The sequence below is a fragment of the Malus sylvestris genome, chromosome 9 (assembly GCF_916048215.2).
Source record: "Malus sylvestris chromosome 9, drMalSylv7.2, whole genome shotgun sequence".
Classification (NCBI taxonomy): Eukaryota; Viridiplantae; Streptophyta; class Magnoliopsida; order Rosales; family Rosaceae; genus Malus; species Malus sylvestris.
The window spans coordinates 11,761,937-11,784,228 of NC_062268.1; the positions used below are offsets into that span (position 1 = coordinate 11,761,937).

General features: G+C 39.0%; 4 protein-coding genes across 9 annotated transcripts in view; 3 read left to right on the plus strand and 1 right to left on the minus strand.

Moving 5' to 3' along the window:
* Nucleotides 1-4,019: 4,019 nt before the first annotated feature.
* On the plus strand, nucleotides 4,020-10,396 carry LOC126582457 (uncharacterized). Of its 2 annotated transcripts, none has more exons than XM_050246613.1 (10): nucleotides 4,020-4,400; nucleotides 5,205-5,248; nucleotides 5,354-5,471; nucleotides 5,585-5,690; nucleotides 6,149-6,768; nucleotides 7,713-7,959; nucleotides 8,039-8,306; nucleotides 8,977-9,105; nucleotides 9,246-9,680; nucleotides 9,880-10,396. In XM_050246613.1, exons 1-10 carry the CDS (start codon nucleotides 4,223-4,225, stop codon nucleotides 10,141-10,143), a joined length of 2,409 nt encoding a protein of 802 aa, XP_050102570.1. In that variant the 5' UTR covers nucleotides 4,020-4,222; the 3' UTR covers nucleotides 10,144-10,396. The 2 variants fall into 2 exon arrangements, with proteins under 2 accessions (XP_050102570.1, XP_050102569.1); XM_050246612.1 differs by having other exon boundaries at nucleotides 4,021-4,400; nucleotides 7,644-7,959.
* Nucleotides 10,397-10,739: 343 nt separating this feature from the next.
* LOC126582470 (AT-hook motif nuclear-localized protein 16-like) lies at nucleotides 10,740-11,736 on the plus strand. Its single transcript, XM_050246634.1, has one exon. The coding sequence runs from the start codon at nucleotides 10,747-10,749 to the stop codon at nucleotides 11,536-11,538; it is 792 nt and encodes a 263-aa protein (XP_050102591.1). The 5' UTR covers nucleotides 10,740-10,746; the 3' UTR covers nucleotides 11,539-11,736.
* On the minus strand, nucleotides 11,620-13,493 carry LOC126582462 (pentatricopeptide repeat-containing protein At2g42920, chloroplastic-like). Its single transcript, XM_050246618.1, has one exon. It carries the CDS (start codon nucleotides 13,430-13,432, stop codon nucleotides 11,816-11,818), a length of 1,617 nt encoding a protein of 538 aa, XP_050102575.1. The 5' UTR covers nucleotides 13,433-13,493; the 3' UTR covers nucleotides 11,620-11,815.
* A 1,580-nt stretch (nucleotides 13,494-15,073) lies between these two features.
* Nucleotides 15,074-22,292, plus strand: part of LOC126582468 (glucan endo-1,3-beta-glucosidase 12-like) — a 28,604-nt gene continuing 21,385 nt past the window's right edge. Inside the window, exons 1-5 of one of the 5 annotated variants that reach the window (XM_050246630.1) lie at nucleotides 15,074-15,239; nucleotides 15,338-15,467; nucleotides 17,169-17,690; nucleotides 17,869-17,899; nucleotides 17,986-18,405. In XM_050246630.1, coding sequence (XP_050102587.1) covers nucleotides 15,392-15,467; nucleotides 17,169-17,690; nucleotides 17,869-17,899; nucleotides 17,986-18,166 — 810 coding nt within the window. In that variant the 5' untranslated portion in view covers nucleotides 15,074-15,239; nucleotides 15,338-15,391 and the 3' untranslated portion in view covers nucleotides 18,167-18,405. Of the gene's footprint in view, nucleotides 15,468-17,168; nucleotides 17,691-17,868; nucleotides 17,900-17,985; nucleotides 18,406-22,292 lie in introns of those variants that run through there. The other 4 variants (XM_050246626.1, XM_050246627.1, XM_050246629.1 and 1 more) reach the window with 4 other exon arrangements.

Genomic DNA, 22,292 nt, shown 5'->3' on the forward strand with positions numbered 1-22,292 from the left:
GGTATTCGGGCACAAATAGAACGAGAAACGGTGTTGGCATCATCGTGGACAAGACCTTGACACAAGATGTTGTAGATGTCAAGATGGTAGGAGATAGAATCATGGCAATCAAGATTGTAATAGGACAAGAACTTATCAATGTGATTAGTGCGTACGCACCTCAAGTAGGGTTGGATACGAGTTCGAAGGAGAAATTTTGGGAAGACCTTGGAGACTTGGTGCAAGGAATTGCTCAGACGGAGAAGTTATTTATAGGAGGAGATTTAAATGGACACGTGGGCAGGGAGACAGGCAACTATGGAGGTTTTCATGGTGGCCATGGTTTTGGGGAGAGAAACGAGGATGGGGAAGCTATCTTGGATTTTGCAATGGCATATGATCTCTTCTTAGCCAACACCTTCTTTAAGAAGAGAGAAGAACATGTGATCACCTACAAGAGTGGGTCGTCAAAAACACAAATAGACTTTCTTCTAATGAGGAAAGGGGATCGTATAACTTGTAAGGATTGCAAAGTTATACCAGGAGAGAGCGTGGCTAATCAACATCGCTTGTTGGTGATGGATGTACATATCAAAAGAGTGAGAAAAAAGAACAAGACTTGGAAGTGCCCAAGGACTAGATGGTGGAATCTAAAAGAAGAAAAACAAGCCATTTTCAAAGAGAAAGTAATTACCTAGTGTGTGTGGGATAGAGAGGGGGAAGCTAACCAAATGTGGGATTCCATGGCTAGTTGTATCCGAAAAGTAGCAAAAGAGGTATTAGGAGAGTCCAAGAGCTTTGCCCCACATCAAAAGGAATCTTGGTGGTGGAATGAGGAGGTACAAACAAAGGTGAAGGCTAAGAAGGAATGTTGTAAAGCCTTATACAAGGATATGACCGATGAAAATGGTGAAAGGTATAGAAAAGCGAAGCAAGAGGCGAAGAAAGCTGTGAGAGAAGCTAAGTTAGCGGGTTATGACGATATGTATAAGCGACTAGATACCAAAGAAGGAGAGTTGGATATCTATAAACTAGCTAGAGCAAGGGAAAAGAAGACAAGGGACCTAAACCAAGTGAGGTGCATCAAGGATGAGGATGGAAAGGTTCTTGCTACAGAGAACGCGGTTAAAGACAGATGGAAATGTTATTTTCATAATCTTTTCAATGAAGGACATGAAAGGAGTGCTTCTTTAGGGGAGTTGAGTAACTCAGAAGAGTGTAGAAACTACTCTTTTTATCGTAGAATCCGGAATGAAGAAGTGGTTGTAGCTTTGAAGAAGATGAAGCATAGAAAAGCAGTTGGCCCAGACGATATACCAATCGAAGTGTGGAAAGTTTTGGGAGAGACAGGTATAACATGGCTCACTGACCTTTTCAATAGGATTTTGAAAACGAAGAAGATGCCAAATGAGTGGCGAACGAGCACTTTGGTGTCTATCTACAAGAATAAGGGCGATGTACAAAATTGCATGAACTATAGGGGTATTAAGCTAATGAGTCATACAATGAAGCTCTGGGAGAGAGTCATTGAGCATAGATTGAGGCAAGAGACACGGGTTTCGGACAACCAATTCGGGTTCATGCCAGGGCGCTCAACCATGGAGGCAATCTATCTCTTACGAAGATTGATGGAAAGATATAGAGATGGGAAAAAGGATTTGCACATGGTCTTTATAGATTTGGAAAAAGCGTATGATAGGGTCCCAAGAGACATTCTTTGGAGGATTTTAGAGAAGAAAGGAGTACGAGTAGCATATATCCAAGCTATACAGGATATGTATGAAGGAGCAAAGACTGCCGTAAGAACTCATGAAGGACAAACCGAAAGCTTTCCCATAACTATAGGATTACATCAAGGCTCATCCTTAAGTCCTTACCTTTTTGCGTTGGTAATGGATGAGTTAACATGACATATTCAAGATGATATTCCTTGGTGTATGCTTTTCGCAGACGATATAGTGTTGATAGATGAAACTCAGGAAGGGGTAAATGCAAAGCTTAACCTTTGGAGAGAAGTGTTGGAATCTAAAGGTCTTCGCCTAAGCCGATCAAAGACAGAATATATGGAGTGCAAGTTCAGTGCAAATGGAGGCCAAAACGAGTTAGGGGTGAGGATCGGAGATCAAGAAATACCAAAGAGCGACCGTTTTCGTTACCTAGGATCTATCTTGCAAAAGAACGGAGAATTAGATGGAGATCTCAACCATAGAATACAAGCTGGATGGATGAAGTGGAAGAGTGCATCCGGCGTGTTGTGTGACCGCCGTATGCCACTGAAGCTCAAGGGAAAATTTTATAGGACGGCAATACGGCCGGCGATGCTGTATGACACAGAATGTTGGGCGGTGAAGCATCAACACGTACACAAAATGGGTGTAGCGGAGATGAGGATGCTTCGTTGGATGTGTGGGCACACGAGAAAGGATAAGATTAGGAATGAGGATATCCGGGGTAAAGTAGGAGTAGCCGAAATTGAAGGAAAGATGAGAGAAAATCGGTTACGGTGGTTTGGACATGTGCAAAGAAGGCCTACTGACGCTCCGATTAGAAGATGCGACTATGGGACAAAGGTTCAGGGCCGAAGGGGTAGAGGAAGACCTAGGAAAACTTTGGAAGAGACCCTAAGAAAAGACTTAGAGTACTTGGATCTAAAGGAGGACATGACACATGACAGAACACAATGGCGTTCTAAGATTCATATAGCCGATCCCACTCAGTGACTTGGATTTTCCAAGTCTCCAACCGAGAAGTTTTCCTCACTCGGGAAATTAAGGGAACACTACCTCAACCTACATGCTCCACTCACAAAGCTTCAACATACAAGCTTCAACAAAAGAAAATTCAAAGAACTTAGCGAAGAAGGCTTTGGTGTATTTAACACAATACGTTGAAATGAATGAAAGCTTATTTATTGATATCCTCGATAAGTTACAAATATGTACATATACTTGAGTCAAAATAAACAAACAAGAGAGAGCCTTCACAAAGGTTGCTTAGGAGAAGTCTCAGCAGTCGGTAGAGCCCCAGAAAGAGAAGGCACCGGAGGGGGATCATTCGGAGCCTCAGTACTGGACAGAACCCTAGAAGGAAGAGGCATCAGAGGTTGATCATTTGGAGCTTCATTATGCGGTACAGCCCCAGAAGACGAAGGCAATAAATGCCTTTAGAACAAACCTACAAATCTCTGATGATCAAGTAAAACCTGACCATCAGATTCCTTCATCTGGTCAAGCTTCCTCTTCATGTTTGTAGCATAGTCATGTGCGAGCCGGTGCAACTGTTTATTCTTATGCTTGAGCCCTCTAATCTCCTGTTTGAGACTCATCACTTCAGCTGCCAATGATTCAACTTGGCGGGTTCGAGCAAATAGGCGTTGGGCCATATTAGACACAGAACCTGCACACTGAACACTGAGAGCCAGAGAATCCTTAACAGCCAACTCATCAGACCGTTTGGAAAATAGTCTGTTATCTTTGGGAGTGAGAAGGTTCCTGGCCACTACCGCAGCGGTCATATCATTCTTCATCACGGAATCCCCAGTTCGACATGTGCAAAGAAGGCCTACTGACGCTCCAGTTCGAAAATGTGACTATGGGACAGAGGTTCAGGGCCGAAGGGGTAGAGGAAGACCTAGGAAAACTTTGGAAGAGACTCTAAGAAAAGACTTGAGTACTTGGATCTAACGGAGGACATGACACAAAACCGAGCGCAATGGCGTTCTAGGATTCATATAGCCGACCTCACTTAGTGGGAAAAGACTTTGTTGTTGTTGTTGTTGTTGTACTAAATAAAAATTAAATTAACCATTAGTGTGCTAATTACAATACGACGCTACGGCGCTTTTCTGCCAACAAGCAACCTAAAAAACGACCCTAAAAACCTTTCTAGTCCTCGACCAACAAGCCCATCTAATCTCACCGTCAATCTTAAACCCTCAAATCTCACCCTCTCCACAGCCAGTCGATTCCTTCCCCAATCAGCCCACGCGGACGGCCTGGATATCAGTCCACCAAGAAAAGAAAAAAACGGGGTGTCGCAAATAAAAGGCAAACGATAGAGAGAGGATTTTGTAATGTCGTTTTGGGAGATTTAGAGAGAGAGAGAGAGAGAGAGAGAAAGAGAGAGGAGTGAGAGACTGAGGGTTTTGGTTTTCTGTTTGGCTGATCGGAAAATCTCTAGCCGCAAAGAAAGTTTTTTCCTGGGAAATTTTTTTCTCCGATTATATTTTTTAGGAGAGAGAGGGATGGGGAGCGAGACGAAGAATGGAGTGGCGGCAGCGGCGGCGCAGTTTCCGCCGATGACGAATAAGATTATACAGAGCCTGAAGGAGATTGTTAACTGTCCGGAGCCTGAGATCTACTCGGTGCTTAAAGAGTGCAATATGGACCCGAACGACGCCGTTCAGCGCCTGCTCTCTTTAGGTTTTTATGCTGCGCCACCACCTTTTTATTTCTCGGTCCTATTTATTATAAATCAAATTTGGATGTTTTAGGTTTGGGGAAAGAATGAAAAATGTAGGCTTTATTTAGTAATTTTTTGTTTGGATGCCGAGAAACCGTAGGAGGAGATAAACCAAATTTAAAGTTATGAATGTTGTGAAATTTTGGGTTTATTGCCGGGAAAATTAGAAGTTTGATTTTTTGTTTCCGGGAAAATTTAGAAGATTTGATTTTTCCGGAGCAAATTGGTTGCACAGGGTTGACTAACCTTGCTTGTTTTGATATTTAACCAAAATTTTAAACAAATTTATAATGGCATTGTTAGACGTTTTGGTTTACATTTTTCTTCATCCAAGCAATGCATTAGGATGATCTAATTTGTATTGTACTACTTACTGGCTGATTGCTAAGAGTGCTGATATGTAGACCCTCCCAGACCCTGCGTAAAGCGGGAGCCTTGTGCACTGGGTACGACCTTTTAGAGATGATAGAAGATAACAATTTTTATTTCAAAGACAGAAATTTATTAAGCATTGCATTTTCGATGGCGATTTAAAGAAAATCTAGGCGGTTGCTTATTCAATATTGATTTAGTAAGGTGGCCATAGCTATCCGCATTATATACATATTATATATATATGCTAATATGATTGTTATATAAGATGTCTTATTTTCTGTTTCTCTTTAGTGTGTTGCATTTAAGTTTTGTTTAATCGATGGTATTTTCTTCCGCTATCTAATAATCTCTTTAAGTCATCTTTGATTTAGTATTCTCCAAATGTGTAGATACTTTTCATGAAGTCAAGAGCAAACGTGAAAGAAGGAAAGAGGTACCCTTGCTAAAATGCGCTCCCTTTTTTCAGTGGTTACATCATTTATTTCTTTTTGTACTTTATATTTTATCTTGTTATGTCATGGTATTTTAAAAATCCCAGATAAAGGAGACACAAGACTCCAAGCCACGAGTTCACAGCGCAGGTTCAAATCGTGGTGCCAAAGGTAGTAATGAGCATACTGGTGGATGGTGTGGATCAACTCAAACTGGTTCCAATGGTATGTTGATCTTATTGTGTAAAATCACTATCTAGTTCTTGTATGAGTAGCATTGCTGTGTATTTTAGTATCACATGTTTTTAATTGTGAACTGCTTGTTTTCCTTTTGTTAGAGCCCGGTAAAGCTGCTTATAAGGGACAGAATGGGTTTGTTTCACCTCATACTCCAGCTTCTCACTTTACAGGAGGAGCCACAAGCCAGCAACCTTCATCTCAGCGGTAAGTTTAAACTGAAGTTTTAGTGTCATCTGTTTCTTATATGAAATTAGCTGTGGGGGTGACATCATGCATGAGCCGTACATTTTCCCGAGCAATTTTGCATTTGTTGATTCAGGATAGTTTACTTCCATAACTATGCATGTACGAGGGATGGGTATTAGAATATTAGTAAGTAAAGCAAAGGTGGAGAAATGTGAAAGGATAGGAGAGGGGGGGGGAAGGGGAAGGGACAGAGTGGAGCTGTCTTTTTTCCCTCAAGTTGTTTAGTTCAGTGGTTTGAACAGGGCAGGTTTCCTTGTTTTCTTTTATTGTTTTATTAATATCATAATACCCTTCTATTATTAAAGTAACTGATGAAAGAACTAGAATCAGAAACAGTTATTCAGATTAGTCAGATCTTCTTATGTACTTTTTATTACTCAATACTCATGCAAGTCATCGTTCAATATCTGCTGCAGTGAATCTTTTAGTACTTCAATAAGGCCAGGTGATGCAGTCTGTGTATCTCTACAACCTTCTACGGGAAATCAATCTACTTCCGGAACCAGCTTGGGGAATCTTTCAATGGCCGACATTGTTAAGATGGGTAGACCACCTAGCATGGGCTCACGTATTTTATCTGATACATCTTTGCATCAGGATGCATTTTCTACAAATTCATGTAATAGCCACGTTGAATCTTCCCAAACAGAGATGCACCAATATATGCACTTTCATAATCCTCGTGTGTCAGAGATAATACATAAAACTGGTGATAGTGCTGGACAGAACGATTTCCATGATGAATGGCCTGTGATTGAGCATCCAACAGCTGTAAATAGGTCATCAGCTTTAAATGCAAATCAATCTAAGTTTTATATCAATGAATCCAATGTGCCAAGGGATTACCAGTCACATAAGGTCCAACTATCAGAGGGGAATATTAGTAGCGAAAGTCTTAGTTCAGACTGTATTGCTTTTGCTTCCAGTAGACAGAAGATGGTGGATGGTTCCGGTGGAAAATCATATTATGTTGATGATTTGTCTTCCAATTCTAGTTCCGACGAATCTCGTAGGTCTGCATATGAGGATGGAAAAGGTAATTATTTTTGTGTTATATACGTATTTGGGATGATCGTTTACTCAATTACACATACGATATAAGAGATCATTGCTAATGACATTCATGATGCTAGAATCTATATCAATCCAGATCATTGTATTGTAATGGATAACATATAAAAACATTATGGTTGTTATTGTGTTGGTTACATCCATGGTTGTTTGAATTGTTAGATCTATCGTCTTCAGCTGAATGAAACACGTCTCTACATTTCTGTGTCTCATTTTTGTCAGTTTAACCTTCTTTGGCTGCTTTTAGAATTTCACGTTTAGTTCTTTTCTATGTTATGAAAGTTTTGTGACTGGTATAAGCTCAAGTTTATCTGTTACTTTTATTTGTTGACATACTAATACTTATTTTTTTTTTTGCATGGTAAAAATTGCTCCTAGCACTTTGTCCTTTAACCTTCACTAAAATTGGTAATAATAGAGGAAGTTGCTTGAGAATAGTCTAAATGTGCTTGAGTAGCCAATTGACTTTTTTTTTGCAAAATATTTTGTTTCATTTTGAAGTCCTGATACTTTTTTTATGCATCTAAACTCTGTTCGGACTAGATTTGTGGAGTTGTTGATGTTATCTTCCCTCCTAGTCCTCAACCTAAAATGTGGTATTTTGAAACTGAAAACAATGGTGCTTAGGTTTGGATTTTGTTTATGAAACTGAAATGTCTTTGATGAAGGGTTTGTGATTGTTCTGGCGGTGAAAGGTTGCTTTACCTCCATATCATATGGCTAACTGTTTGAAAGAAAGTAGTTTTGATTCTGAAATCTTATTATTGTCGCCATCCGGTAAGAAGTTTATGCTACCCTTTCTTATTGTCTTTCTTGTTCATTACTTTTGTGTATTTCCAGGAACTGTTATTGATTCAAATGCACCATATCCAAATCATTCTGCCTCTAATGATGTTTCTGTGGTATCAGCTACTATTAGAATGCAACAACTGAATTTAAGAAAGGAGGAAGATCAAGATAATTGTGCAGTAGTCCTTCCAAATAATTTGCAAGAATTGGCTGCCGATTGTTCGCATTTGAGTTTTGGCACCTTTAGACCGTCTCAAAGTTCTGCATTATCCAGCAAGCCATCTAATTCCGTGAAAAATGACTTGGGAGGATCTTCTGCAGGAGAAGCAGGAGTTGATGTTTTCTCAGCCGGGCGCTTGGATACAAGGTATGAGTTTTTCACTTAGTTCAAATCTATCATATAGTTGTAATGTCTCTTAAATTTTTGAATTTTTTTTCCTGTTCAGAAATTCAGGGTACAATCATGACGAACTTCTTGGATACATGTATAATACTGGGAGAGCAAGCATAGGTGCTAAAAATTATGATTTTCCAGTACCTTCACAGCCAGATCTGATAAAACAGGATATCCTTGAAGCAACCCATGGACATAGAGACAGCTCTACCTCATCACTACGTAATTTTAATTCTGAGAACATTGAAAGAGCAACTCCTGGATTGCCTTTTGCAAAGGCAGATCCTGAATTCAGAAATATTCCTCTTCAAAACAATATGGTAAGAGTTATATTTCTTAACTTTCTGCATTCTTTTATGCCCAACTTATAAGGAGGATTTGTTTGCTGCTGAATCATGGAAAGTGTTCATTTTTTGACTGAATTTTATGAGTAGTTACTTGTATACAATATTGCCAAATGTTGATGATTCTAATTGGTTTAGTTTTTAACCAAGACTTGTTTCTATGCTATGGAATGTTGATCTGTATACAACATTAATGATTTTCTGTTCATGGAGTTGGCTTAACAAATTTATTACACTTTTCATGGTACCGTGGTTTTCTGAGCATTTTCATGTGTTACACTGTACACATTAAGAAAAATCATGTTGGAAAATATGCACATCTACTGTCTGTTGGTGTAGCAATCCCTACTTGTAACTGCTCTGCTGATTTGCCTACTCCTTTGATGGAATTTCTAGTTGAATCTGAGTATGTTTTCAAGAAAGGGCATTTCTGGTGTTATAGCTAATCCCTGATAGATTTGTTCTCTATCCATCATCATCATCTATTATCCGATATCTCTTTTGCCGTCTTCATTGGTGTTGCCAGTCTTGTCTAATTTTTATTTTCTTTCAGGGTTTTGAACATTGTGATTATGTATGTGGCCTGATTTCCTTGTATTCTTGTTGTTCTCTCTCTCTCCCCCCCTCTGGAAAAAAAATTCCGCAGGCATATTCAGATTCTATACGAAGTGATCTATTGGAGTCATTCCAACAGTTTTTGGTGAAGCCATCTGTGCCTTCAAGATACAACAGTGTAGTTTCATCCGTAAAGAACCCAACTAGTTCCATGTCCGAGGTAAGTGATGGGTGACCCCACATCGTTCAGTGCATTAAACCCCTCTTGAATTTGATGCCCACATGCAAATTATTATTATTATTATGGAATAAATGAAATAAGGCAGTGTTTGCCGATATCCGTCGCATTAAACCATACAGGCTCTGAGACCAGGCGCTGTACCGTTGTCTGAGGTGTCTTCTGTACTTCCTCAGCGCCATGCAGCCCGTTCATATGCTCAACCTACCCATTCTTACGAACAGTTAGCAAACATTATTGGGTACCCTTCCATGCCTCAGGCTCAGAACTACTCGCCTATGCCATCAAATTTGCAGCAAGAATATCTAGGTGGTAGTGCATTCCATCAGTCAGGGGCTAGCATGGAATACAACTTCCCTCAGCATAGAAGTGGAGCCTCAGTAAGCAGATTGCCTACGTCTGCTGCTGCTGCTGGTCGTGGAAGTTTTGGGGCCTCTAATAACAATCACGGGAGTTTCTTGCATAATGCATCTGCTACTCCCGGCAGCATAGCTGACTATGATGATGTTTTCCGCCCTCAGTACAAGGATGGAAACCATTTAACCGCTCTTTATCAGGTAGAGATTTACACATAGAAGTAGTTAGGCGCAATTTGTGTTTGTGCATCTTATTACTTGTAATGTGCTTCAGAGCAGTAGTTCAGCATGACTTCTGATTTGATATTCACTGTTTCGGATACTGATTTCTGATGATTGGCCGCCGTGTCTATGATTTTCATTTCTCCACTATAAAGTTTCTGTTTTCCGTGGATTCCAGAGTTCAAGAACATTGCCTTCCGTTCCAGACAGTGCATTTAACAACTTACTTGGGCAGAATCAACAGCATGCAGGATATCGACAAGGGCAGGCTGGACAGCTGCCGTCCCAGTTGCAGAGTTATCGAGGACACCCGGATTTCTATCATTCCCAAGTGGACGTAACACAAGAACTTCAGCGGCAACGCCTCAATGATTTAGGCTTAGGAGGTTTCCAAGACCTGTCACCTCAGCAGTTGCACCAGATTTGGCAGGGGACCTACTAGTAGAAAGTTTTCCCTCTCATTTTTCTTTCATTTTTTGTTTTCTGCAATGGGGCTTGTAGTGAGTTTGGAGTTGCCAAATTAGGGTGTCACTTTAGTTCAGAATCTACGGGGGTTCTGTCTGGCTGTCCAATTGTACATACTCTAAACGGGGAAGTTATCGTTTTTTGCCTTGTGCCTCGACGATGCATCTTACGAAACTGTGTTGGGGCATGAATTCTACATTCAATGCGATAACTTGCAATTTTTGTTTCTACTACTGAAGAAGGCTTAAAAGCTCGACGGAATTCTCGCTTTACCTGTTTTCTCCGGTGGATATCTTATGAAAAGATTGAGTTGGTAGATTTGTGCTTAAATATATTACATGTAAGTGTTGGAAAAGTCAGTTGGGAGGTAGGCAGTGAGAGTGATATTACCGTTGTGATATAATTAGTGCTTAATTTTGTGCATGGTGTCACTTAATCTTCTCCTAATTCTGGATCATTCTTTTTGGTTTGCTTCATAAAACTATTGGTAGAAATGTTGCTATTTATTCACACGTTCTGAACACATCTTCTGGTGAATCTCTTGTGACTGCAAAGACTGCGTGCTTGAACGGGTTCGCTAATGGCAGGAGGTGCAGATCTGGTGGCTCCTTCCGTTGTGTCGAAAACTGTAATTGATCGGAGACAAGATGCCGATAAAAGCAACAGTCACCACAGGCCTGGGATTGATGCAATGCCAATGGCACCCAAGTTGCCTAAGGAAGTGGCACCGGTTCCTGCGGGGGAGACTCTTCGCCGGCCACGTGGGAGGCCAGCAGGTTCGAAGAACAAGCCGAAGCCGCCCATCATAGTCACCCGCGACAGCGCTAATGCGCTTCGTGCTCATGCAATGGAGGTAAGTTCTGGCTGTGATGTGAGTGAGAGTTTAACCAACTTTGCAAGGAGGAAGCAGAGGGGCATTTGCATATTGAGTGGAAGTGGCTGTGTGACCAATGTCACACTGCGACAACCAGCTTCATCTGGCGCTATCGTGACCCTCCATGGCCGGTTTGAAATCCTCTCATTGCTCGGGTCAATCCTACCCCCGCCAGCCCCTCCAGGGATCACAGGTCTAACCATATATCTTGCAGGGGCTCAGGGGCAGGTTATGGGAGGGGGTGTGGTCGGTGCGCTCATTGCTTCGGGCCCTGTGGTGATCATGGCTGCTTCGTTCATGAACGCCACTTTTGATCGCCTGCCACAGGATGAAGAGGAAGTTGCTGCGGCTTTGCAAAATCAGCACCACCAAAACGGCCGCCACCACCACGTGGACATCTCGGATTTATATGGACTTCCTCAGAACCTGATCACTAATGGTAATGTCCCTCCTGAGGTGTACTCCTGGGGATCCGGCCGAACTATGTCAAAAACTTGAGTTGCAAGAAATCAATGTCTGTATCAGTAAGTGGTGATTAATATTCTGGAGATACGTCATCTCTCCAGTAGCATTAAGCTATATCGAAAGAGTTTCGAATTCCTTTATTACTGCTTGCTTTCATGTGACCTACATTGAATATATAAATCATGTAACCACTGCAAGAGCAGCTATATAAAATACAGTTGATCTACTTCACTTCTGTTCTATGCCTTTACTTTGTGCACAAATTCGGTTTCTGAAAAACGCACAATCTTCTGCAAATGATAGTTTGATGCTAAAGCATCGTAACCCACCCCATTTCGGGAATCATAAACCCCAACTCATCCAACAGAGAATAGATCTCTGGGGCTTTGTGATGTAGCCTTCCACCGGCTATAAACTCATGAACCTCTCCGTCCACTTCGATCAAACTACACCCCGGTTCTTTCTCTATCTTCTGTTCCTTCATCGATAGCCTCTCCTTCATCGCTTCCTGAAACCGACTAGAGGCAGCATAGACATTTGACATAAGAACATAACCGCAGCTGTCGTTTGGGTCCAATTCGATCACACGCTTTGCTGCTCGTTTTGCCATCTCAATGTTACTGTGCTTCCTACAAGATGAGAGCAATGACCCCCAAATAATGGCATCTGCTTTTACCGGCATGTTATCTATAAGCTCTTCTGCTTCTTCAAGAAGTCCTGCCCTGCCTAACACATTAACCATGCAACTATAGTGCTTTATCGAAGGTTCAATCTTATAACTTCGTGTCATTTTCGAGAGATAATCCCTTGCTTTCTCCACCTTCCCCGAATGATTACACGCTGTTAGGACCCCAAGAAAACTGACACCATCCGGTATAAAATTTGAAGTTTCAAGCCTCGAGAACAGCTCAATTGCTTCCCCCTCGCAACCATTAACGGCCAGGCCCATGATCATGGTGTTCCAACAGGACAACCCTTTATTCGGGGCAGCCTCAAAAACACGAAGAGCCTTTTCGATGCTTCCGCATTTGCAGTACATGTTTGTAATCGCCGTGACAACAATTCCATTCATTTCAATCCCATTTTTCTTTATGTATTCATGAATCCACTCCCCTTGTCCAATTGCTCCCAACTGAGCAGAAGCATTCAACAAGCTCACCATTGTAAACTCACTAGGCCTAATCCTCTCCTTCTGCATTTCACCAAAAAGCTCCAATGCCTCTGCATACTTCCCATTCCTAACAAATCCGCTAGTCATCGAATTCCAAGAAACTGAATCCCTCGAAGGCATCTTATCAAACAGCCTCTTGGATTCACTCACTTCACCACATTTGAAAAGGCCCATGATCATAGAATTCCATGCAACATTGTCACATTCCAAGTCCTCATCAAACAGTTTTCTTGCTTCACTCAGAAACCCACAATTTGCATACATGTGTATAATCGTGTTTCGCGTAAATTCATCACTTTCGATACCCAACTTTATAACTCTTCCATGAAGCTGAGCTCCGTCTTTGGCAAGGCCAACTTGAGAATAAGCCTTGAAAACTGAAGGGTAAGTCAATCTCTGTGGCTCAATTTCTGAAGCTACCAGCATTTCAATGAAAAGAGAGACTGCAGTTTTCGGGTTTTGGCTTTCGGAGAAGCCTCTAATGATGGTGTTCCAAATGAAGGGGTTTGGCTTTTTTATGCGTCTGAAAACCATGTAGGCATAGTTGATGTCTCCGGCTCGGGAGGCAGAGAAGGCCAGAAGCCGGCTGGCGACGACCGTGTCCTTGGTTAGGCCAGTTTTGAGGAGGTGGGCGTGGATTTTTTGGAGGTCTTTCATGGAGGTGCATTGGTTTTCTAGCATGGAGAGGTGTGGATTTTCTGAGATGAATTTGGATATGGAGGCAGAAGTAGTGAAAGAGCAACAGCATGGTGTCATATTTCTTGTGGCTCTTGTTTTCTGTTTTTGAGTTGTACCCAATCCTCTTGGGGGAATATAATGCTTATATTGTCATAGTCGTGAATTCAAACCGTTGATTTGTTGAAGCAATGTCTCCCATCGAAAATCTTATGAAGTTAAATTTAGTCTCACATTAGAAACTTTCTGAAGATAAATTTATTTTATACCGAATGATTTCACTACTAACTTTATCGTAGCCTTTTGATAAAAAAATTAAAAAAAAAACCCACATGTATTGGAGGACACGTGATTAAATTGAGAGTAACATTAATGTTGATTAGTAATGGGTCATTAGACTGTCTCTAAAATTTGACTTAAGTTATTTTTGACAAAATATCTAATCTAAATTTACGGTGTAACAACATAAACGTATATTTAGATTTTTAAGTCTAAAAACGTCATTACTCTCTTACTAAACTCATATGCCACCCACGATGGTTTCTTTCTAGTTTGCTTATGGCAAAGTAAACAGAAAACGTCCCTTGCAAGTGTTGCTTTTGCTTAACATGACCTGCACTACGGTAAAGCTTGACCTTTGTGCAAGGTATTAGGATCATTGTCAAAGATTTAGGCACACAAATACAAGATTTGTCGATAAACATACTTATCATAGGCTGCTTATAGCATGATTAAAGACTAATAAGATCTTAGCCTCCAGTAATTTTATACATAATAGTCTCAATCAAAGACATTCCCACCACCCATGCACAAATGGGGATTATGGTGGTAACAATCAAGAACGGCCTTTATTTGGAACCAAAGCATAAAGCTAAAACTTTGGATTAATAAATTAATCCACATAGGTATATTTCGAATCCAATTGGTCAAAAGTGCAAGCCATAGGATAGGATTTTAGACCGTCCACTTTAAGGACTTATTTCACCAATTCAGCCCCACATAAAGATCCATAAAACACACACATATATTTTGTAACTGAAACGATAAATAAAGGCTAGTTAGATCGTTATTTAAGGTAACATTTTCTCTACACTATTTAGAAGAACAAAGGTTTTTATTTTTGTGAGTTTGATGATGTATTTACATGAGTCCTACGAATTTTAATCATGTGTTTTAGTATATAGATAAATAGAATATATTGTGTCCGATCAACCGTAAAATTATATGTATGAAATTTTATGCTATTTTCAAGATGTTTTTCCCGTGGTAACCCAAACCAAAAAGCTTTAAAAAAAAATAAAAAATCATCCCAACCACCAAAAAAAAAAAAAAACATATGATTGGTACATCCATACTAGATAGTTATATCTTTTAATTTAGAAGACATGTTCTACAACACCACACCTGCAAGGCTGAAATGTTGGTCGGTTGGTTGATGGTTACTCAGATTAAATGGTGTCAAACTTCAAAAAGAAGAGGCAGAGAAAAAGGAGAAGGGCAAAATGCACACATCACCACCATCATTACAATCATCACTTAACAGCCCACAAACCCAAAACTAAATTCCAAACAATTCCTCTCCCCTCTCTTTTCCTTTTTCCTCAACCTTCTTCTCTGCCCTACCTTTTGCCTCCTTTTTCCACCCCTCCCTCCCTCCCCCGGTTCCACCTCCCTATACCTACACCTCTCACTTACACTATATATGTGTGTGTGTGTGTGTGTAAAAATATTTTTTAAGGGTATGACAATTGAGACAAAGGGTACAAAGACCTCTTCTTTGCAACAACATCATTGATCTTCTCTAGTTTAAGTATTATTTGCTCCTCTTTCTTTCCTTCTTTCTTTCAAACCAAACAAACAAAGTAGAACTAGATTAGATCAGAAGAAGCAGAAGAACAAGAAGTCATCAAGGAGAAGAAGAAGAAAATTCTTTCTTTCAAACCAAACAAACAAAGTAGAACTAGATTAGATCAGAAGAAGCAGAAAAAGAAGAAGAAGTCATCAAAGAGAAGAAGAAGTAGAAGTAAGCAAAGGCACCAAATGGGTGGAAGGTTTCTTTATCCTGTAACTCTAATCTCCTGCTTGTTACTCCTATTGGGTATTTTCTTCTGTTCAGGTGACTTCCTTTGTCTTGTTGTGAACTTTGAGTTGCATCCTTTACAATTTTATATTTGGTTTTTCTTATTTATGATTTGTTATGACAGCATCTATCATTCTGTTTTGTTAATTAATATATTTGGTAATAATACCATTTGCTTCTTTTTCTTTTTTTGCTTTGTTTCTTTCTGCCTTTGACAAGTGAATTTATATTCTTCCCCTCTTCCCCATCAACTTTCGGCTCACTAATAATCCATGTCTGCATTCGAATATCTTTTTCTGGGTCAGAGTTTGGATTGAGAGATTTGAAATTTTTATGAATATATGTAATGTCCTAGCTCAGAATTGTGTCATTTCAAATGTGGCCCTTGTTCTTTGTTCATAATTTAATGCTTTACAAATAAGGCTGCTTACCAATTGTGTTCTGTTTATTATTTTTCTTTCTTTAAGTTAGACATTTTCTTTTTGTGGATGAAAAAGTTCCATTAATTTTTCACCCTTCTATAGATATAGTTTTTTTTCATGATGCTTTCTCCTTTTTCTTTTGTTTGTTTCCTCAGTCAAAGTAGGGGGGTTAGAGTACTATCTATTTTCAAATTTTCGTGATGGTTAATGATCAATTTAAATTTTCCCTCTTATAGTTTTTACTTTGTATTTATTTTAAATTTCTTGTGGTGCTTGGAGGAATCGGATCCACTCTGGACAGGTCTGGAGCTTAGGGATCATATCATCTGGACCGTTGATTGGTGTGTAAAAAAAATCAGAACCGTTGGTTTTGTGTGGTGGGCCAAGAAAATGAGTTAATAGGGACCGTTTATTGAATTTGTGCAGCCCAAATGAATTGATCCCTAGGTTCCGGACACTAAGGTCCGGAGTGGATCCAATTTCGTGCTTGGATAGGATAACGCATGTAATTTAAGGTATGTACGAAGGTCATTGTGATTAATTTTGTATTTTGGGAGGATTATAAGAGATTAGACATGAAGGAAACTTATTTCTATTGATCCTACTATTTTGTGAGGATGGTAAGGGAAAAGTTTTTTTTTTTTTCGACGAGTTATCCACCTTCTATCTTTAAATTAGACAAAATTTATTCATTTTTTTCTTACGGTGAATTATCTAATCCAATAATAGGCTCCAAACCTGTCCCAGTGGAAAAAGATGTCATCTCACTTAGATAAACATTTTGGGAAAGCGATTCTCTCCGGATCCCTTCCTTCTAATCCATCAAATCAAATAATCAGTGCCATTGAAATTTAATCCAATGGCTACAAACAGGGGCTCACTTTAAAAGTTATAATAACTTCAGCCGTTGGATCAAATTTTAATGATACGGATCCACTAATTTGATGAATTAAGAGGAAGATATCCGGAGAGGATCCCTTTCCCATTTTGTTACCTTTTTACTTCTTCATTTCCTTCGAGCATTCACATGAATGCATTTTGAAAACAGCAGTAAAGTCACTGAACTTTTCAGTTTTTACTATCTTCTTTAAAGTCCAAACAGAAAACTTTATTATTTACCCCTATTTCCAAATTAAGGATCAATTGTTCAACTAGTTGTGATGGCTTGTGAAACTAATAGTTTATAGGGTTTTGATTTTATTTTGGAACCTGGAACCACAACCCAATTCAGATTTGGCACCATTCTTTCAATGCTCATAAAGTGCAGAATACAAAAAAAGTAAAGCTTACTCTAGTTTTGATTTTTCTAGTACAGGTTTGAGTGTGACAATAAAGGAAAAGAACATTGGACACATCAAAGAAAAAGACCAAGAAAATAAAGGGCTGAAATTCCCTGAAACCCTAATTTCCACCACCCAAAGGGACATCACTACTCCAATAACAACAGTTCCTACAATAACTACCACAAATCCCACTTCATCAACACCAATTGTGAACCCTAATTCAAATCCAGCTGATTCAACTGTCCCTGTCACATCCTCCCCTAGCATGACCCCATTTCCTACAACAACAACACCATCATCACCTGCATCCACTGGTTCAAGTTGGTGTGTTGCTAGCCAAAGTGCATCACAAATGGCATTGCAAGTTGCTTTGGACTATGCTTGTGGCCATGGTGGCACTGATTGCTCAGAAATTCAGCCGGGACGAAGCTGTTACAACCCAAATAGTGTCCGGGATCATGCTTCTTACGCATTCAATAACTATTATCAGAAGAAACCAGTTCCAAATAGCTGCAACTTTGGTGGAACTGCTATGATCACTAGCACTGACCCAAGTAAGTCACCATTTTATACTACCGTTTGTAAACTCTATGTCATACTGCAAGAGACTTGTAGCTCAAGTTGTTAAAACCATCTATCCTTGCACCCGAGATCCTGCTTTCAATTAAAAAGATTGGCACGCTTTTCTTCTTTCCTTCTAAATGATCTCTGGTTTTGCTACAATGTTCTCAGGTACAGGGTCTTGTCAATATCCGTCTACTAGGTAATTTACTCTCTCATGTTTTCGTACCACCTTTTTCATTTAGAAAGATAAAAATTAATATTTGTATATTCACATTGCGTCTGCAGCACAAGTTCATCAGTCTTGAACACAACAAATACTAGTGGCTCAACTGTGTTTGGTGCGGTCCCTTCAGGCCCTACCACCTCAGCAGCAACAGTAGATGCAAACACACCCAGCCTGCAAAATATTTTGTACATCATGGCATGTCTGATGGTGTTTTTACGGCCTATTTTTAAGTTGAGATGAATCTTGTAATAGATATGCCAGTGGGTTCTTACCGAGGAGAGAGACCTAGGTAGAGAGAAAGAGAGCATAAGTGATGGATTGTCACGCCTCGGACCTCGGGTCTCGGGTCCAGAGCGTCTCATGAATTCGTGTAGGGCTGCAACCATAAGGGTTTTTGTTTAGTTTGAGAGCAGCAACATATATACATATTGAAACAATCTTTGACCATTTGTAAAGGGGAATGGAAATTTTTATTGGAACTTGGAAGATGGTATAGTTAACGGCCTTTGCTGGTTTGGGCTTTGATCTAGAGTCTACACCAGTAACCACCTTCAACAAACTCCTCAATCCATTTTTCATTTTGCAACATAAATTTTGGGGTGTGGTCATGGACTCATAAATCTTGTACTTCCTATTGTGCTATCATTATATTGACAAATTAACAAAACACAATATTGATCAAAAAATTAAAACACAAAATTAACAAAAGATCAATAAATGCATTGATTATTACTATTTTCTAAAAACTATTCATCCATGCACCTGAGGTCCTGTATTCTCATTGTCCTTGCTCAATATCGCTTGAATCAAAAATAAAAATCCGTAATACCAAATAATCTTCATATCCTTCATTGCTTTTCCATCAGATACAAAAATAGGTTAGGTACATACGTAATTCTTTTCTTTGCCCACTTTTAATATAATTGTATGTGGAGCACATGGGAGGGACCCCTAAACATATACAAACCAATGTCCACTCACATTTGCTTCATCTCATTATTCTGTCTTGGTTCTTCGTTTCTTATCCATCAATCACTTTGTTTGCTTTTTCCTTTCCTTTCTTACACTTTCTCTCTACAATGGAGGACCAACAATCCCTCTTCCAACCCCTCATCCATGGAAAACCAGTAAACCCTATTTCAGAAAACGACCATACTATTAATGCGCCGAACAGTGGTATCCTCATTCATTTTCTCTCGTCGGACCACTCGCAGTCTATACAAACCACGAACAGGGCTGGCCCAGGCCCAGTGTAGGCAGGGCGACCGTCCAGGCCCAAAAAAATTAGGGGCACCAAAATTATTAGGGCGGTATATTTATATATATTTTTATAAGAGTATAAATTAATAAAATTTGGTACAAAGCCACATAAATTTAACTAGAGGTGGTGGTTTGTCATTTGAAAATAATAAGGAGGTCTTGGGTTCAAAACACCATGTGTGTTTATTTACTTTCCATTTTTTACAAATTTCTTTTTATAAGAGTATAAATTTATAAATTTTGGTTAAAGGATCAAGAAGTTTAATTAGAAACAATGATTTTTGTTGTTTAAAATTAACAAGAGGTCCTAAGTTCGAAATGCTATGTGCATGTTTATTCTTTTCAATTTTTACAAATTTTTGTTTGGTTGTTAATTTATTTTTAGTTACTATCTAGTAGCTATGTGGGTTGTTATTTTTAAATATTCGTTTTAATTCAAGTCTAATCTTCAACAAAGAATAATATGTAGACCAAATTTGCAAATTATATGACGTGTCATCAAAATGTTTAATTTAGTGCCCATTCATTAATAATACATATCAATTAAAGACTCGAAAACATCATTATTTTTTAGTCCCATATTGACAAGGTTAGTAAATAAGAAAAAACACCTCACGATTTATTCAAAAACACATTCAAAGTTCAGATGGAAAACAAAACTTATCATCTATCTACTTGTAAGTCCGAAGTTTTTTTGTTTCCCTCTCTCAATACAAAATAAATTTGTATTTCTAAATTATTGAGTTTGAAATGTTTTTCTAAGTATAATTTTTTCGATGTCTTATGTGTGAAAATAAATAATTTTCTTACATGAAGTTAGGGCACTATTTTTTACGTCGTCCCGGGCCTAAAAAATCTCTAGACCGACCCTGACCACGAAGCATCCAAAGGGTTTGACATAAGCAACGTAAACGATGCCGAAGACTTTGTCGCCTGCCGACGCTTCGACCTCCTCTACATCTCCAACAACAAAGCCTCATTATCCTCGACGCTAGCAATTTCGTCGAACACCTTTTTTACTCTAACGACGATCATCATCCCAAGAAGCACGTAAACCAAGTCGTTTTGAGGATTTCTAGCATGAGCTCGCCTTCCTCTAACATTGGTGAACAATTTATATAGCACATGTACACCGATATTGGAGTGATTGTCCACTTCTTGCCCAACAAAGAAGTTGGCCATTTTTTCCTTCAATAAGGCCTTCAATCATGGATCATGCCGAACATGCATTGGACTGGGCCATCCCACGTGGCATTATGCGTGTCTGGATATGGGACGGCGAGGCCCGCGCTCCACCGGAGCTTATAGACGGCATGGTGGAGTACGCAAGCATTGTGGCTGAAGGCTCATTTGGTCACATGAAAAGTTACGGCACAGTCACTGGCACCAAACAGCCGGAGTGTGACAAATTCTGGTGGAAGGGCAAGGACCCTGAAGACTGAAGTGGTGGGGCAATTTCATCCAACGGCTGAACGGGGCTGTGAAGGACAAGTGGCACGATCGGATGGTGGCTGATGCATTAGGCATGCATTGCAATATTTTTGTGGATCATATAAATTTTCTAATTACAGCTTTTGAGAGTCGGTGGATTTAAATTTCAGTGGGTGTTTTGTTTTCTGTTCTTCTTGGTGTTATATATAGTGGAACCTGGATACCCGGCGGATCCTCTTTGTAAGGATCCCAGAAATACGTAAATCATATCTGTTTATCATACATTGTACGATAAAAAAATATTTTAAGTATTTTTATTTAAAATTAAATATAAACAGTACCTGACAAAAATTAACCACACAATGTATGATAAATATATACGATTTATGAATTCCTAGGATCCTCACCAAAATAATCTGAAGATCCTGTTGAATATATAGTGTAGCATGATTTATAGTTGAGCTGTCACATTATTATTGATCCATGCATGATGCAAACAGATAAAACATTAGTGGATTGAAACACGTGGACACCTTTGTTTCCATCTCTCCCATTGTGTGGTCAATTGCTTGTCCATAATTTGGTTTGGCCAGTTGCCAGTTGGGACCTAATTGGATAAACAATTTTTCTCTCTTTGTATATAAGGATTAAGTTTTATAATTAGAATGGCTAGTTATGTATTTAGGGGAATTTTCTTATTGAAATGACTTCCCATACTATTTTTTCCTTGTATACCTCCTTATTTTTTACTTGAGGGGCGACCAACCTACTTTGGTTTGTTTGGGTCCGTTGGTTTTTGGGTTCATCTTTTGTATCTTCCCTGGGCATTTGACCCGATTTATTGCCTTGACGTTCTTTGACCAGTCCAACTACGACTTTCGTATCACTATTTACTATTTCGCTCGTCATTTTATAATTGACTATTATTTATCAAATTCATTTGGTGCCCTTCCCATATTCTAGAGTTTAACATGATGTTTTTCTAAAGTATCGAATTGATACGAAATTCTTGATTAATAATAAGATAAGAAATTTTTGGAGGAACTTTATAGAATAGATTTATTGCATCGGTTATTAAAATAGTTTTCTTAAAAATATAATATAATCAAGAGAATTGTTATTAGCATTCTAAAAATGTAATTCTTCACTCTTCATAAGTGTATTTTTTTTTCTAATTATAGAAAGTTCAGAATGCAAAATGAAATGTTTGGTGTGACAATAACAATTTCAATTCGATACTTTTTTTTTTTTTTAACTTTTTATTTTGTTATTTCATCTCCTTCATTTCTTGTTTAAGTTGTAATGCAATCAAAGAATAGAAGGATAATATGGTTAGCAGATAGAGTAGCTCAAGTTGTTCAATTGCTCGTAAACTACGAAAACATAAATAGCAGCTCGAACACCATCTCAAATTGTCAAACGTTTCCAGTCTAACCTAATTCAACTACAAAAAGAAAACGTGTGAGAACCTTGTGTCGACCAATGTGCATGCGTACCATCTATTTTCTTTAGATCTTCGTCCCTAAGATTAATGATTACTATGATAAGCCCTCTGCAATTTTATGACTGTTGCGTTTATAATCTCATTCATTGCAAGCACAGAACATTCCTCAATACCAATGCAGACAGGAAAACTTAAATCTTAAGAAAAAGTCAAATAAATCCACCCTTTAAT